The sequence below is a fragment of the Drosophila persimilis genome, unplaced genomic scaffold (genome assembly GCF_003286085.1).
Source record: "Drosophila persimilis strain 14011-0111.01,24,50 unplaced genomic scaffold, DperRS2 tig00000002-arrow-pilon, whole genome shotgun sequence".
Lineage (NCBI taxonomy): Eukaryota > Metazoa > Arthropoda > Insecta > Diptera > Drosophilidae > Drosophila > Drosophila persimilis.
This window is the reverse complement of record NW_020825289.1, coordinates 3,219,481-3,234,302: the sequence shown is the minus strand read 5'-3', so window position 1 is coordinate 3,234,302 and position 14,822 is coordinate 3,219,481. Positions and strand designations below refer to the sequence as shown.

The following is a 14,822-nucleotide window of genomic DNA, read 5'->3' as shown; positions in this document are numbered from 1 at the left end:
CTCTAGCTCTTATAGTCTTTGAGCACTAGGCGCTGAAGGGGACGGACGGACGGACAGACGGACAGACAGACATGGCTCAATCGACTCGGCTATTGATGCTGATCAAGTATATATATACTTTATGGGGTCGGAAACGACCCCTTAACACCCTTACTATGCACTATTGGTTGACTTGACCTTGACCCCAGAAAACATTTCCAATGGAACCTGATTCTGTACGCATTGAAATATTTTAGAGAGGTATTCTTATCTTCTTATTCTTATTCTTATTTTCATATCCCCAGTTTAATCAAAGATGTACAAGTATTTTCATGTACAGATTTATTTATTTTATGTACATACATATATTTAGGCATACGTTTTTGTTTCTTTTTGTGTGGGTGTGTGGTTGATAAATGTACAGTTTCATTTATTAGCTACAACTAAAACTTATTTTGTATATATTTTTTTTGTATCAAACATTATACTACGTAACTATAAAGTAATGATTGTTTAAGAATGTACGTCTCTAACAATTTTAATACATCAATGAAATGGAATTTTAAGTTTTCTTGTAGGCAAAGTGCGGCAAGGTATCAACGGACAATTCTCCACCTTTTTAAGCAATTTTCAAACAAAAAACGATAAATATATTTTAGTAAAGAGTACAAATTATATGTTTATCACATTGGAAAGTGGGATTATAATTATTTTTGTTCGTCTTGTTTGATGATTTGCTCAAAGAATAATTTAAGTAGTCTGCCAAAGTTGTGCGAATGAAATGTTTACAGAATAATGTGTACTATTTTACAAGAATTCGCATTAAATTAAATTATACCGAATCATTACATAATATATGTATGCATGTACTGAGCAACATTTCATACGCATATTCGTATGAATATTAAATTGCTTTGTTGCGTTGGCGTTTAACAGACAATATTTTAAATTAGTTGTGGCTATATCTAAAAACAATCAATAGTTTTCCATTCAAATAATAATAATAAATTCTAGCTAAAACACATTTTAACTGCAAAAACTTGTTCCAATTTCGATGGCAGTGACTGTTACTAACCAATTCCAATTGCTGCCTGTACAGCCGTCATTTCGCTAGAACGGAAACAGCTTCCAGTTAACCACTATTTTGGAGAGGGGAGGGAAGGGGAAATAAAAAAATGGAAAACGTAATTAGTAAGAATAGATCTAATGCGGCTATATCACTTTTGTCGGGCGTGCAGAATCAATGAACATTTTCTGGATTTGTTTTATATTGTAATATGTATGTAAGTATGTATGTATGTATATTTGTTGCAGTCGCCGCCATTTTGAAGTGTGGGTGTTGTATGTGCGTGTGTATTATTTATATTTCAGTTTTATATTTCCAATTCCATGCGCTTCCATTTGCCAAATTACTTTTTGTTGCACTCTCGCCTTCTGCAGCTTGATTTTTAGTATGCAAAAATGCGTTTGGTTTTGATTATTCTCTGATTCCATGCCATTTGTTGTTGATCAACTAATACTTAATTGCTACAATTCTATATATTTCCAATATTTCGATATTCCTCTCAATATGTATGTTCGAGTATGCATGTGTGGTGGTGGTGTGAGAAGGAGAGCGTGTATGTTTGTGGGTTTCTATGCTGGTACGAGTATGTGTGCGCATGTTTAAATGCCAATTTGTTCCTGTTTGGATTTGCTTGAATGCATGTGTGTATGTGTGTATGTGTGTTTGAGTGTGGGCGTGTGTCGATTTTGGAAAGATAGAGGCGAGAGATATGTATACCGGAATAGCAAAAAAAGTATCAGTGATGAGATTTTGATCTTTGAAAGAAAGTTTGATGACAGTTTTTCTTCAAGCATGCTGTATGAGGTTCTGACTATGTGTCTAATGCAAATGTACGACATTGTTTTCATCAAGTTCTGACTGGTATCGGTCACTGATGAAGAAGGCTCAAGAGTCGATAATTCTCGTTTAACTTGTTGGAAATGTAGGAGCTAATTAAAATATTATATTTCATGCAAATTCAAGGAACAATAATTCAAGAACTACAACTGGGGCCACTGACTAAGCGGTCCCTATACTACTGAGTTAAATGTTTGTTTCTTGCAGATGTCAGATATGATCGATGCAATTTCCAACGCCAAGTGCTAAAAATATATTCCATATTACAGCTAAATGGCTAATGGCCAATTACGTATGCGAATAGGGAGCTTCAAATGAGTATTGTTTATCATTTAATTTTCACTTATTCCTACTTCCATGTCGCCCTTAGCAACCAAGGTTATATTTTTGTATTTATTATAGGGCAGGCAGCGTAAAAACGGAAAATACTTTAGAGTAAAGCTTTAGACTACTGCTAAGGAGGAAGTTAAGAACCGGATTGAATGCTGGATTGGTTTGGTTTGGCTTACCGCACGTAAGAAAAACGAATCGTTTTCGGTATCGGTATCGGTATCGGATCGGTCGGTTTGACATATATGTACATGTGTACATGTGTGTGTTGCGTGTTGCTTTGTTTTGTGTGTGTGGTATTGTGGACGTTGGTCGTTGGACGAACGACGAAGGACGAAGGAGCCGTTGACATTGTATGTTGAAAGGTTCTTGTTTTGGTTTTGGCAAGCAGCTGATCAACTGTGTTTTTGGCTAGCAGTATTTAGTAGTTTATAATAAGTGGTAGCAGAGTTTCTTGTTTGCGTCTTTCTCCGTATCAGCATCTCTGTCACTTTCTCGCGTTCACTTTATGGTTACATGACTCGTGTGCGGCGTATTAGTTTTTGTGTTTTAATTTTGGGTTTCTTGGGCACAGCTGTACTTTCTGTTGTACTTGGCGCACTGTCCAACACCGCTGGCAGATTATTTGTGGTGTCGCCAATGTAGCTTGGCCTTTGTTGTTGTTGATTTTGTGGATGAGGTTGACTACTACTAATACTCGTATTGCTAATACTAGTTTTGTATGCTTTAATACTACTCCGAGTTGGCGTACGTTTCAGGAAGGCGCTGCCATCAAATTTGTCTTCTTTCTGCGGGTGTTGCGGATGTTGCTTGCTTGTTGAGCTGACGGATGAAGAGACGGATGTGATTGTGCTGGTGGCCGTTACTGCGCCATCCAGTGTTGGTGAATGCAATGCTTGTAATTTTTTAAAATACGCATCGAGAAATGATGATGTTGTTATCCCTTTGGCAGTTGTTTCTGATGTTGTTGCTGATGTCGTTTTTGCAGCAGTTGCTATTGCTGTTGTTGCTATGGTGGATTGGATGGGGAACTTACGTTTTTGCCGCTCAATCGCTTCATTGCTCTGAATGCCGGCAGTGGCTTCATTTTCCTCATCGGTTGGCTGTTGCTGTTGCTGTTGCGGCTGCGGCTGCCTCTGGTTCTCTTCGCTGGTGTTCTGTTGGTGTTGTTGTTTTGCTCCGTTGCTGTTGCTGTTGCTGGTTACACTATAATTTTTAATTTGTTTTTGTACCAAAGGTATTTCAACTATCGACTGTTGTGTTTGTTCTGACTGTTGTGGCTCTTGTTCTGGTTTCAATTTTGTTGCATGTTGTTGTGTTTGTAGCATGTGTAGGTAGTATTCAATTTGTTTGCGTAATTCATGTGTGTAGACTTGAAAGAGATTCGGTGTTTGTGTGGTTGTTGTTTTTGGTATTTTTGTTGTAGAGGGAGCAGAGGGACCGCTAATGCTGCTGACGCTACTGCTGGTCCGCGTCTTCACCAAAACTCCGTCTTTCTGAAGCCATTGCCTCTCAGCGTCGTACAACGGCAAAATGCGATGCAAGTACCCAAACGCTTTCGCCTTGGGTCGCACTGTGGTCGTTGTCGTCGACTTCGTTGTAGATGTCGACGTACCAGCAGAGGCAGCGGAAGCCGAAGCGGTGTCTGAGCTCTGCTCGACTTTATTATCCTGCTGCTCCTCGCTACTAGTGGTGCCCTCATCCTGCTCTTGCTCCTCCTCATCATCGTTCTCGTTCTCGTTCTCATTCTCATTCTCATCTTCTTGCGACTCGGCCTCTTCGCTACTATTTTCAATGTCTTCCGTTGGCTCAGAGGTTGCATCTTTTTTGCTGTCGATTTTACTACGGTTGCATTTGTGTTTGGTGTTGTTGGTGTTTTAATTTAGTGTAAAGGCGTAAAGGTTTGTTCATTAAAATTTGTTTTTCTGTGTATATTCGTGTATGTACTTTGTACTCTAAATTTTTGTGTTTTAGTAAGTAGAATGCTTAGCTTACACAACAAAACTACTAAGGAACAGTCTTCTCAATAAACAAAACCAAATAAACTTTACTCACTTGTAGACTAAACGATAGTTGTTTCCATAGTCGGGGATGATGTTGGAGGGCAGAGGGGTGCACCGACCATCCAGACAGTGCTGTGTAGCGGTAAACATGTTTGGGTTAGTCGGGCCGAAAGCAGAGTGCGGCTATCAATCACAGGTGACTTAGGGGGACTTACATAACCGTTACCACAGGCCGAACCCTCCGCAGCGGGTCTGTAGGCCACGCAGTATCCCGTCTGGGCGTCGAAGCAGAACAACTGGGCACAGACGCGCTCGTCCTTGAAGCAGGCATAAGTTCCTCGGTCCCGCCGGCATTGGGCATCCAACGAAAGCAAGGTGCCTGGCAGAGAGCGTCCCAGAGCGCTGTCCTCGTGTGGGGCGTTGTGCAGGCAGGTGGCCGTGTCTCCACTGCGAACGAGAAAGAAACAGAGCCAAGTCAAGTACAATCTTCTTATCCTAGCCGTTCCTAAGATCCACTCACTTGAGAAAATGATGAAAGCTCTGGACCGTACAGGCGGACCATCTGAATCCGCGCTCAGTGTGGCGCAAATCGGACATAATGTATCCGTCCTCCCAGCGACAGCGCTGGGCGCCCGGGCCGCCTAGGTAGCTTGGTGGCGGCGAGCCGTCATGGACCGCTCCCAGTCTGCGTGAAAGAGCAAGAGACACATTTTGATTGAGGAGCGTGGACGGGTGGGAAAAATGTTAATTGATTAATTGCAAGCCGAATGATGTCAAACGGAAATGCAAACGAGTTTCAGTGACCAGTTTCCAGCAGCGGAAGCTATTCGCTTTTTTTTTTTATTTTTTTAGTTTGCTTCTGTTAAAGCTGGACAAGTGAACCCCAAATACACGTCTTTGATCAGGGACTTGGGATACTAAGTACATGAATTGAAAGTTGTGCAGAATGAGTTCCGCTCGCCGGCCGGTCAAGGAAAGCCGCTAGGAGTACAATCGTCGCTTCCTATATTGCATATATGTTCCTGTGGGACTACTTACAAGTGTCCCACTTCGTGGGCAGCCACAATGATGCCGCTGAAACCGCCGGTGTCTTCAATGATGGCCACGCTGTTCACCTTTTCCAGTCGCTTGTTCACTACGCAGGCACCGCCAACGTAGGCGAAGCCTTTTCCGAAAGAAAATACATGAAGAAAATTAGGCAATTATTTTGCGGGCCTTTTTCACATTGTGTAAATTTTCTTTTCTGTCCAACAGGAAGTTGACAATTTCCTTAAGGCAACGTCGCTGAGCTGTCGCAGTTATTAACCAAAATTATGATGTCTTGTTCCATTTCGGCCATTCGTTTTTACTCTCAAACATAATTTTCTTGTCCGTAGACAATAACTGCAACAGCTGAGAGAAGGTCTCGAATTGTTATTCGATGTGTGAGAGCGATTACGTGTAAAATTAGTAGCTAAAACTGCAAAACTCCAGCTTAGATATGACTAGCCCATAACCAAAATGGTGAAACGTTAGTAATAGTATATGGATTTATTAGTGTTATTAACAGAAGCCCAATATAACTAGTTTGAAAAGCATTTTTATTTTTGTAGTGCTTTTATAAAAATAATAATTAATTTGTATGGCAATTTGTGTCTTGCAGCAATTCGTTCTAATGAAGCGTTGCAGTTAGTAGTATATTCATATATTTATGTATGTTAAACCTTTTTTCAATTGTGGACTTTCTATATACTTTATTCATTAAACATCGTTGATACTTTTCATTCATATTTATTATTTATTTGTCAGCTGAAATTCAATAAATTGGTTATATTAACAGTTTAAGAGTACATATATGTACATACATATGTACATGCAGTTGACACAGAAGACAGAGAAGAGTTCGATAAAGTAATTCGGAAAACGTACATACATATATAGCATTTAGACGGAAGCCGACAGAATATCGATAGCAGTGGGAAAGTTGTACAGTCTTAGGAGCGCTGAAGAAACCGCTGAAGAAAGGCTCAGCGCGCATGTGAATGTATGTATGTACATACATACATATGTATGTATAGTTCGAAACGGAATGCTTCAAAGAAATATGTACATATGTATGTACATATATAATTTACACAGAGAAAAGGAAGAATTGCAAAGATATCGTTCGCCAGCGCATGCGCACATTCCCTTGTTCTTGCTTCCGCACAGCAGCGATTACTCGAAAAGCACTCGTTTAGTTCGCTTTGCCGGAAAGAGAGAGGTGGAGCAGTGTCAGAGGCAGAGTGGGTTGGATAGAGGAGGAGGGTGAGAATAGAGACAAAGAGACGTGCATGAAATTCATTAAATTTGCTTGATTTTGTTGATGATGGAGCGACGCATTTGGGGCTTGGCGGGGCCCGCCTTTAATGTTACTTATTTTAGCGCGTTTGCACAGCTCGTTGTGCTTATTTTTTGCATTTGTCTGTACAGATACATAGTAGTTGTTGGCTAACGAAGTGAATGATAGTTGTGGGGTCTTTACCTGCGGTACCGCGATTACATTCGCCATAAGCGGAGGTGCGACGGCACATATCGAGTCTGCGGGCGAAAATTGTTCAAAAATGCGTAGAAATTTTAGATTTGGTTTCGGTTTCAGTTTCGATTTGGGGTTTCTGAACCATTTATTTCATTATCTCCTCTTGGCCGTTGATCGATTGTTATTTTGTCGATCGGGGGGCGTGCCAAATTCGATATTGATTGTTTGGGCAAGCACACATAGCTTGAGCATTACTTAATATCGTTTCAAGAGCGGAGAAAGGGCCACGAGAAAAATCTATCTTCGACGCACCGAATTGTGAAGCAAAGATCGGGTTCAGAAATGTACGCAATACTCGTATCCCAGTTTTATAGATTCCAATCCAACTGCCGATAGGGAACACTAATTTAGGGATTAAGTCTTCCATCTACCGCTTTTTGTCTACAAATGATACCACATGGAGGCCTTTCCAAGTTGGACGTAAAAAGTATATTTAAACGCTAGTATTGATGTAAATATATGATTCAAAGCGCAAACCAATGCAACCGTGAGCCAGGTACTGATATAAGATACTCGTACTAAAGAAGTCAACCGGTTTTACGATTAATGCCCGATCCGCTACTCAAATTAGTTTAACGCTTTGGAATTAACTATTTTTTACTAGTATGTTGTGTGTGTGTGTGTGTGTGCGTGTGTGTGTGCGTGTGTTGTGTAGTGGTGGTAATTTATTAAGACCCACACGCAAATTTAGGTGACTTTTTTTAGTGTGTCTTGTAGCTGGGGAGAGGTGATAACCAAAAACTAACTCAAATATGTTAAACACCCGTAATGACATTTGTTCTGAGTGTGTATCTGTGTGTACCAGTGTTTGTGTGTGTGGGTGTGTACAAGTCTAGGTCTAGTATTTTCATGGTATCTCTTTACCCGCTGTGCCCTTGGTGCAACGACCTCCTTTACGCCTGCGACACATATCATACCTAGACACAGGAAGACATTATAGGAATGTATCTTTAGGGGATATGTCTCTAATATAGTTAATATACTAATAAAGAGTAAAAGGGGAAGTGCCGATAGCTGCTCAGAGAACTCAGAGAACTGCCGTTGATCCTGCAATGAAAACCAAAACACAGGGCGACAACAATGCCGGATCCCCCGAAGCACTTACTTAGTTATGGCCACGGCGATGTCGTAGACTGGCAGGCGGCGCTCGCGAAACAGATATTTGCCCATGTCGGTGAGGGCGGCAGCCGAGTCGATGGCGTCCCGTCCCACTCGATTGCGTTCCAGATAGGGGGTGGCATCGCGGCCCTGCAACAGTCAGAAGGTAATGGTAAGGTTGGGAGTATTTTTATTGGATACGGGGATGCTAATGGTGATGCTGAGGAGATGCTGAAAGGTTAATATTCAAACCTTTCAAAGTTCTTTGAAAGTTCAGTTTAAAATTTACAATCACTCCCAGTAGCTGACATTTCAGCTGGGCGAACCGTGAAATAATCTGTACCTCAGCGCCGTCATCGGGTGACTTGGCGACCTCCATTGGATAGAAGCCCCCAAAGGAAACTCCACTTTCGATTGCGCAACCGATTTGGCATTTGACTGAGAAAAGCCACACAAATGGAAAGAGCTTCGAGCAACATATGTATTTATGGCCCATTTCTCGGTGGAAATGATGTTGGTGGCTACACTCGAAACGGAAATCAAGTGAACGTGAAAAACGTGCCATTAGTGCTGTTGCAGCGATAAGGCCGTTGCAGAAGACGATCATCGCCATCATTGGGGATGACGATGTCTGATTATTGGCAAAGTCAAAGTCGTGTGGGTTTTCTTTCAATCGTATTGCATCTGATTGTTGTTGGGGGCAGGCCACAGCAGACAGCACACAGCACACAGAAAACCAGTTGCAATTGTGCGTTGCATAATTGGGAGTTGGTTGCAGTTCAATTAATTTCATCAGTTACATCCCAGGGCAACTTTCAGTCGGCTACTCGTGAATATACACATACTATACATACATACATATGTACATATGCACACACTCGTACATTGCAGATATCGTGACTAAAGGGGCGTTGTGAGATTTACTGAAGTGACAGCTACATAAATTATAGTAACACAATTGTCAATCATTTTGAGCCCTAGGCAAATCAATATGTTAATAGAATGGCTCCACGGCTAATCGTGTATGTGCCAGAACCAGTTGCAGTCGCAGCTCCTTCTCCCTGGACGGAGGTACTCAGCGTGCAGGTGATAAAACCAAAGTAAGGTGACAAACAGAGCCCGACTGACACATTTGATTTGCAGCCATTTTCCAACTGCACAGCAATCTCACAGATTGCTCACATCTGTATCTGGGTATCTGTGTGTCTAAGCCGGAGGACTGCAGCCTAAGCTAGAGCATTTTGATAAATTACCAACTAGTTGAGTAGACGGCAGACGGCAGACAGCAGATGTCTAGGAAATGAACAGAGTCTGACAAAGTGATGTATAAACAGACAACCGCAAACAATAACAAAATATTCAAACATCAAACGAATTCGAACGGATTCGAGTCTGCGAAGGCATCAGTATTGCCAAATGATATGCAGAATGTGTCCGCTCGATTGGGTGTATTTGTATCTGATAGTTTAGTGGGATTGCCGTGTACTCGTATCTAGTATATATCCATTAAAAGCCCGCACTCCATGTCGGCTCTTTGCCGCTCTATTCCCATTCCCGCTCGGGTTTTGTACAAGATGACAGACTGATCAATTCCGAGTACGGGCACGTCGTGCTCCCCCCTCCCCAATAATGAACAAACATCCAAAATGAATATTTGGCAATTCTTCAGACGAAACGATCAAGAATTTTAAATGTTCCGTCTCTGGCCTTGGGCCGAGTGGGAAAGGCAAACGCATGGGGTCTACGATTCGACTCGAATTTGCCAAATTACAAATAATTATTACAGAATTACATTTTGAATAGTTTATTAGAGCAGTTTGTTGCCAAACGTGAAGATGATTCATTGAGCAGCGCACCTTGGGATCACACACTTGGGATCTCTGGCACAGCAATTGCAAAGGAATGGAAAAAGGGTTTCGAATGTTTTAAACGCATGGGCATTTCACTCTAAAGATTTCCCCAATCCTTCACTGTTCAATCCACCCAAACTTGCAAACTAGTAATTATACATTATACATTTGTTGTGCCCAGTCCCGGCGAGGGGTCTCAACGCGCCTTGTTCCCAGACTGGGCCACACACGGCCATCGATGTCACAGAAGTTGGCCTGGAAAAGACAGCCAAGACTGAGCTGCCAGACTAGCACTAGACTGCCTAATGCTCGTACATAGAGTGTCCCCTATCCAGAGAACCAGCGGGAAAGCCGTCGGACCATGGATGACCTGGCACATCTTTGATTACGGATTGCACAATTCGAGTGGCCACTGCGGCCCCGACTCTGGGGCGGCAGTCCACCACGAACATAAGCCACTAGCTAACTTGGGAGCACCGACTTTTATATACCCTGTGCAGTAAAAAAAAATTACACTCGGAAGGCCTAGCAGCTATGGCGGTCATCTGCCCATCTTTGAAAGGAGAATATTTGCACAATTTCGGCGAAACCGTTTAAAAACTGAAAGAATAGTTTGTACGAAAACAGACGGAATGTGATCAGGATATGCTTCGTGTGGAGATGATTCCTAGTGGATTTTACAAACTTCTGACAAAGTTTAAAATACTCTCCAAGGATACAAAAAAACATGTTTCAAATAATCAGATTTGAAAGCAAAAGCCAAAAAACGTATCAGAGAAACTGTCAGTAGGACCTAAAATGTAACCAAACCATGGCAGACACCCAACCGGGACCGGTTTGCCTTTCCCCCGAATAAAAAATTACATAGAAAAGCACATAAAATTAAAAATAAAATAACGTTTGTGCGACAGTTTCGCAACAACCTTTTGTGCGTAATTAAAAGCAAAATGTATATTTTAATTTAATTTTCCAGCCAGTCTCGGGTGCCTTTCTCTGGGCTGGGCTTATAAGTCTTTTATAAAAACTGTCAATGGAATGGTCTGTAATTTCTACCATTTCGTAAGGCTTGTTAAACCATCTGACTGGGAGGTGGACGGTGTTCCACTAAAAGCACTCACACCCACTCACACACCCACTAAGCCCCTTCGATTCCCTCCTTCCAGCGACACTCGCTTCGGCTTTCGGCGCCCACACATCGGATACGTTGGACCTGGGCGACAGGCGGCCGATTGGGGCACCACCCACAGAGTCCGACAGGCTTTTGGGTCAACCAATGGGGGATAAGTTTTCATTTTCAATACCCTGCAATTGTGATAAGCTAGGCTTACCGCTAGCAGGTAGGGGGTCCTACTCACGGAACCAAGAAAAAGGGATAAACTCAACTGAACTCTGCCTATGGATATGATCGATTGTCGATATGTACATTTAGCTTATATAGACGTCCTCGTAGAGTATTCCCGGCAAGGGCTTTGAAGACAGAGTGTTTGCCAAAGGGGACGTTTTACTCTATTTTTTATTTGGTTTTCTTTGTGTCCAAGCTTTGCTTCAAGTTTCCATTTGCATTATTGCAATTTATACGTTTGTCAGGCACTTGCATTTTCGGCTACCGGCACTCTATATGCGAGTGGGGGAGACTTTCCCTGAAGCCAACATCTGGTCAAGACTGATTGTCCAGGTCTGGTCCGGGCCTGGGCCTGGGCCTGGTCCTATCCCGGTTTTCGCCGCGGCACAAGCTTCGTTAGCTGAGGAATTTGTTATGACAACTGGCAAATATGAGAACTGGCAAAGACAACAAGACTATTTCCATATATACTTTTTATTTGGGGCCTGCTGGGTGTGTCACTCATGCATTGTTTGGCATTTCTGTGGCACTCTAGATAAAGTCACCGCGATAAGAGCGAATGGAGAATGTTTATTGGCGTCTTGAAAGTGGATGGGGATAGCCAGACGAACTGAACATTTTTGGTCAGGGGAGGTCCGGGAGGAAGTCGGAAGAGGAGTGGAGGCGAAGAATCGGATTGACTTCTTTTCTCTGCTGAAGCGGATCCATTAATCAACCGAGTGGAATTCCCTGGGCTGATAGCCAACTGCAGGTGATCATAACAAGTCATGGATATAGATTTATAAAGCCAACACTTTATATCAGATCAGATCAGATCAGATCAGCTCAGCTCAGCTCAGATCCAAGCCAAACCGAACCGAGTGGAATTGGCGTGGGGGTAGCTCTCAAGTCGGCTACCGACTGGCCTGAACTTTTATCTGTGACATTTAATTAACATTTTAATTAATTGCGGGCAACTTTCCGTTAGAAGTTAAACAGCCTCGCCCCTTCTTCTGCTAGCCCGGCTTACTGCCTGTACAAGTGTCGAACGCACTGGCGCTGCGCTTGCGCCACAATCATATTTCAATTTCAGCCAAGTGGCAGCTGCAGCGGTAGCGACTATATTGCGTATACGCAATTTATTAGGTGCGGGTCGTGGTTGTGTGGCGCTCGACTTTGGGTTACGCAGTGCTGGGATTTGATAGGGGAGATTGAAGTTGTGAACGTTGTGAAGTTGATTCATTCCATACACCCCTTCATACCCAGCTGTACTAAAAATACTGTTTAATATTCCCCGGGCAAACTGTAATTTGAGTGCCTGCCACTCGATGAGAATTTTCAGACTAGCCGCTGGCGGATCTCGTAGCTGCGTTGCAACTCGATCTAAGCTCATTGTTCTGCCCCTCATTCATGGGTAGCACAGAGACTAAAAAAATGCCGGCACGCCATTAACTAGGCTGAGCTGCAGTTGCTGTGGGCTGTTCTTAGCGCCTTGTGCAGTTGAGTTACGCAGCCCACGGCTTATTAATGTGGCAACGTTTTGTTGTCATTTTGTTGCGGCTCTATTTTCGTTTTGGGTTTTTCCAGCAAGAATCAATTAATCGAACAACTCTCATAGAACTGGCAGTCCGCAGTTGTTGCCTAAGTAATTCTCTTAGTTATTTGTCAATGAGTGATTAATTTATGTGGCTTTGGGTTGCGTTCTTTCTGTTAAATGGCTTCAAAATTTGAAAAGCCGCTGGGCGCTTTGTCTCTGGCATTGGGGTCAAGTTGTTTAACTTTTCAAAAATGTTGCTCTAGAGCACGAAAAAGTGAAGGATGTCCAGAGTTCAGCCCCCAAAAACCCTTCCGACTAAGTGCCACTCACGTTCAGGGGATTAGTTTAGAGTCCTTGCCGTTTTCGGCCACTCGTTGTTGGCCAACATGCCTCGGCAGGTTATCGGACATGGATATCCCATAATTTGTTACCCAAGTCAAATTCTGAGTAATTATTCGAGCCCAGTTTTTCGCAGGTTGGACTGGCCAGAGCGCAAATGCAATCCAACATTTATTAGCGTAGCAAAAAGTGCTTAGCGACGACTTCCCGACGACATACACGAGCATTTACGGATACACTTGCTCGAGTGCATGGAGAAGAGGAAGTCATGTGTGTGTGAAATTGGGCAAAAAGGAGACCAAAATGTGTGTACGGAAAAATCTGATCTGAGTCAACTGCGGCTAAGGCCGAATGCAGTTAGCGTGGCCCATTAGATTATGCAACTACGGCCAACACGCAGTACTGGCACTGGTGGCAGTGGTGGCACTGGTGGCACTGGTGGCACTGGTGGCACTGGTGGCTGTTGCATTATTTATGCGGTCTGAAAATAATTTTTTGTGGCTGCAGAGTCGGAGTCAGAGTCAGAGTCAGATCCATAGCTAGAGCCAGAGACAGAGCTAAAGCCAATTGACGTACTTAGGGTAACCCGTCGACATCGTTGTCTCCTCGATGGCCTGCTCGTTGCTGTCGTGTGGGCAGCCGCTTGATGCAACTTGTGGCGTCTGTGTGCCGCAGGTGCCTCTCTGCCGATGCTATGCCTGTGCCTGTGCCAATTTTCCACTTTCGTGTGCCGCACTTTCGAGCCGTCCCACTCTCCCTCGATGGCTCCCTCTGTGGCCACGACAAATGGCTGTGGCTTCCTGAACCAACGCCAAACTGATTTGTGTGAGAAAGTCTAACCAGGCGGCAGTCTGGGTCTCAGATTGAGACAAAACGAAACGAAATGGTAGCAGACACACGATGCTATAATGTTGTCAAAGTGTTTTATGGTTTTGCGTTATGCAATCAAATTAGTGGACTGTTAATAAGTGAAAGATGTTCACAGCGATCTATAGCTGGCTGCCTGGAAACGACAGCCAAGTGTTGGCCTTCTTTGGTGAGCTTTTCCTCTTTTCCTCTTATGAAATGCACACAGAAACTGTCCTATTGAATGTGGCTGTTACGTGTCCGTATATTTATTTCCAATACGATCTTAAACCAAAGAGGGCAGAGAACGTTGAACCCTAAACGTTCTGTTCTACTCCCAAGAGCATGCCCATTCACATCTAGAATGGATAGGCCTCATCTTTCGGAGAACTGTTCAATGATACCAATATCTATCCCCCAAACGGGGCCTGAGGAAACTGATTCTCTGAAACTCTTGACCAGCTCGATTCGCGGGCCATAAAGCATTCTGTGGCTAATTTTTAGAAAAACATTTAGCAAGGCTTTGGAGCTGGCACGAGTGTGCCTCAAAACAAAGCCAGGAAAAAACTTGTTAAAATTTGTTGGCCGAGCTTTTTGCTGGCTACGGCCAAGCAAATAGCCAAATTGGTTGTTCACATTTTTTCCAACGAATCGCAGCGCATGCGTTGCATGTTTTGTTTCCAGCCAGATCCCAGATCGTGACCGATCATTGGAGCTGACTCGGGAATTAGCTGCCTGGGTCGGGGTGGAGAAGAGCTGCTCCAATTTGAGAGACCGATTTTGGCGAGAGGTTAAAGTTGAGCTACCAAATGGATTGCTCAATTAGCCAAATGAGAGTGGATGGCTGGGATTGTGTAATGAGCTGGCTCGAGGGTTGTTGCAGGGCATTGGATTGCCGTTAAGTCGTACTTACCCGGGAGATGATGATGCCAGCGATGCTGATGCGTATTCTGGGGCCCTTCAGCAGGCGGTAACGAAGATCGACGCCGTTCCAGAATGAGATGAAGTACCGCTTGACCTGCGTTTGGGAATAGGGAGGAGGCTAGCATTAGTCAAAGC

At 43.3% G+C, this 14,822-nt stretch overlaps 1 protein-coding gene across 1 annotated transcript in view; it reads right to left on the bottom strand.

The window, feature by feature from the left end:
• Positions 1-714: 714 nt before the first annotated feature.
• The window catches only part of LOC6590795 (A disintegrin and metalloproteinase with thrombospondin motifs 8), a 51,112-nt gene continuing 37,004 nt past the window's right edge, over positions 715-14,822 (bottom strand). Inside the window, exons 7-14 of the mRNA XM_002015383.2 lie at positions 14,677-14,781; positions 7,878-8,020; positions 6,719-6,774; positions 5,254-5,380; positions 4,736-4,900; positions 4,431-4,662; positions 4,268-4,347; positions 715-1,118 (exon numbers count right to left, since the gene is read on the bottom strand). Coding sequence (XP_002015419.2) covers positions 1,112-1,118; positions 4,268-4,347; positions 4,431-4,662; positions 4,736-4,900; positions 5,254-5,380; positions 6,719-6,774; positions 7,878-8,020; positions 14,677-14,781 — 915 coding nt within the window. The 3' untranslated portion in view covers positions 715-1,111. The remainder of the gene's footprint in view (positions 1,119-4,267; positions 4,348-4,430; positions 4,663-4,735; positions 4,901-5,253; positions 5,381-6,718; positions 6,775-7,877; positions 8,021-14,676; positions 14,782-14,822) is intronic.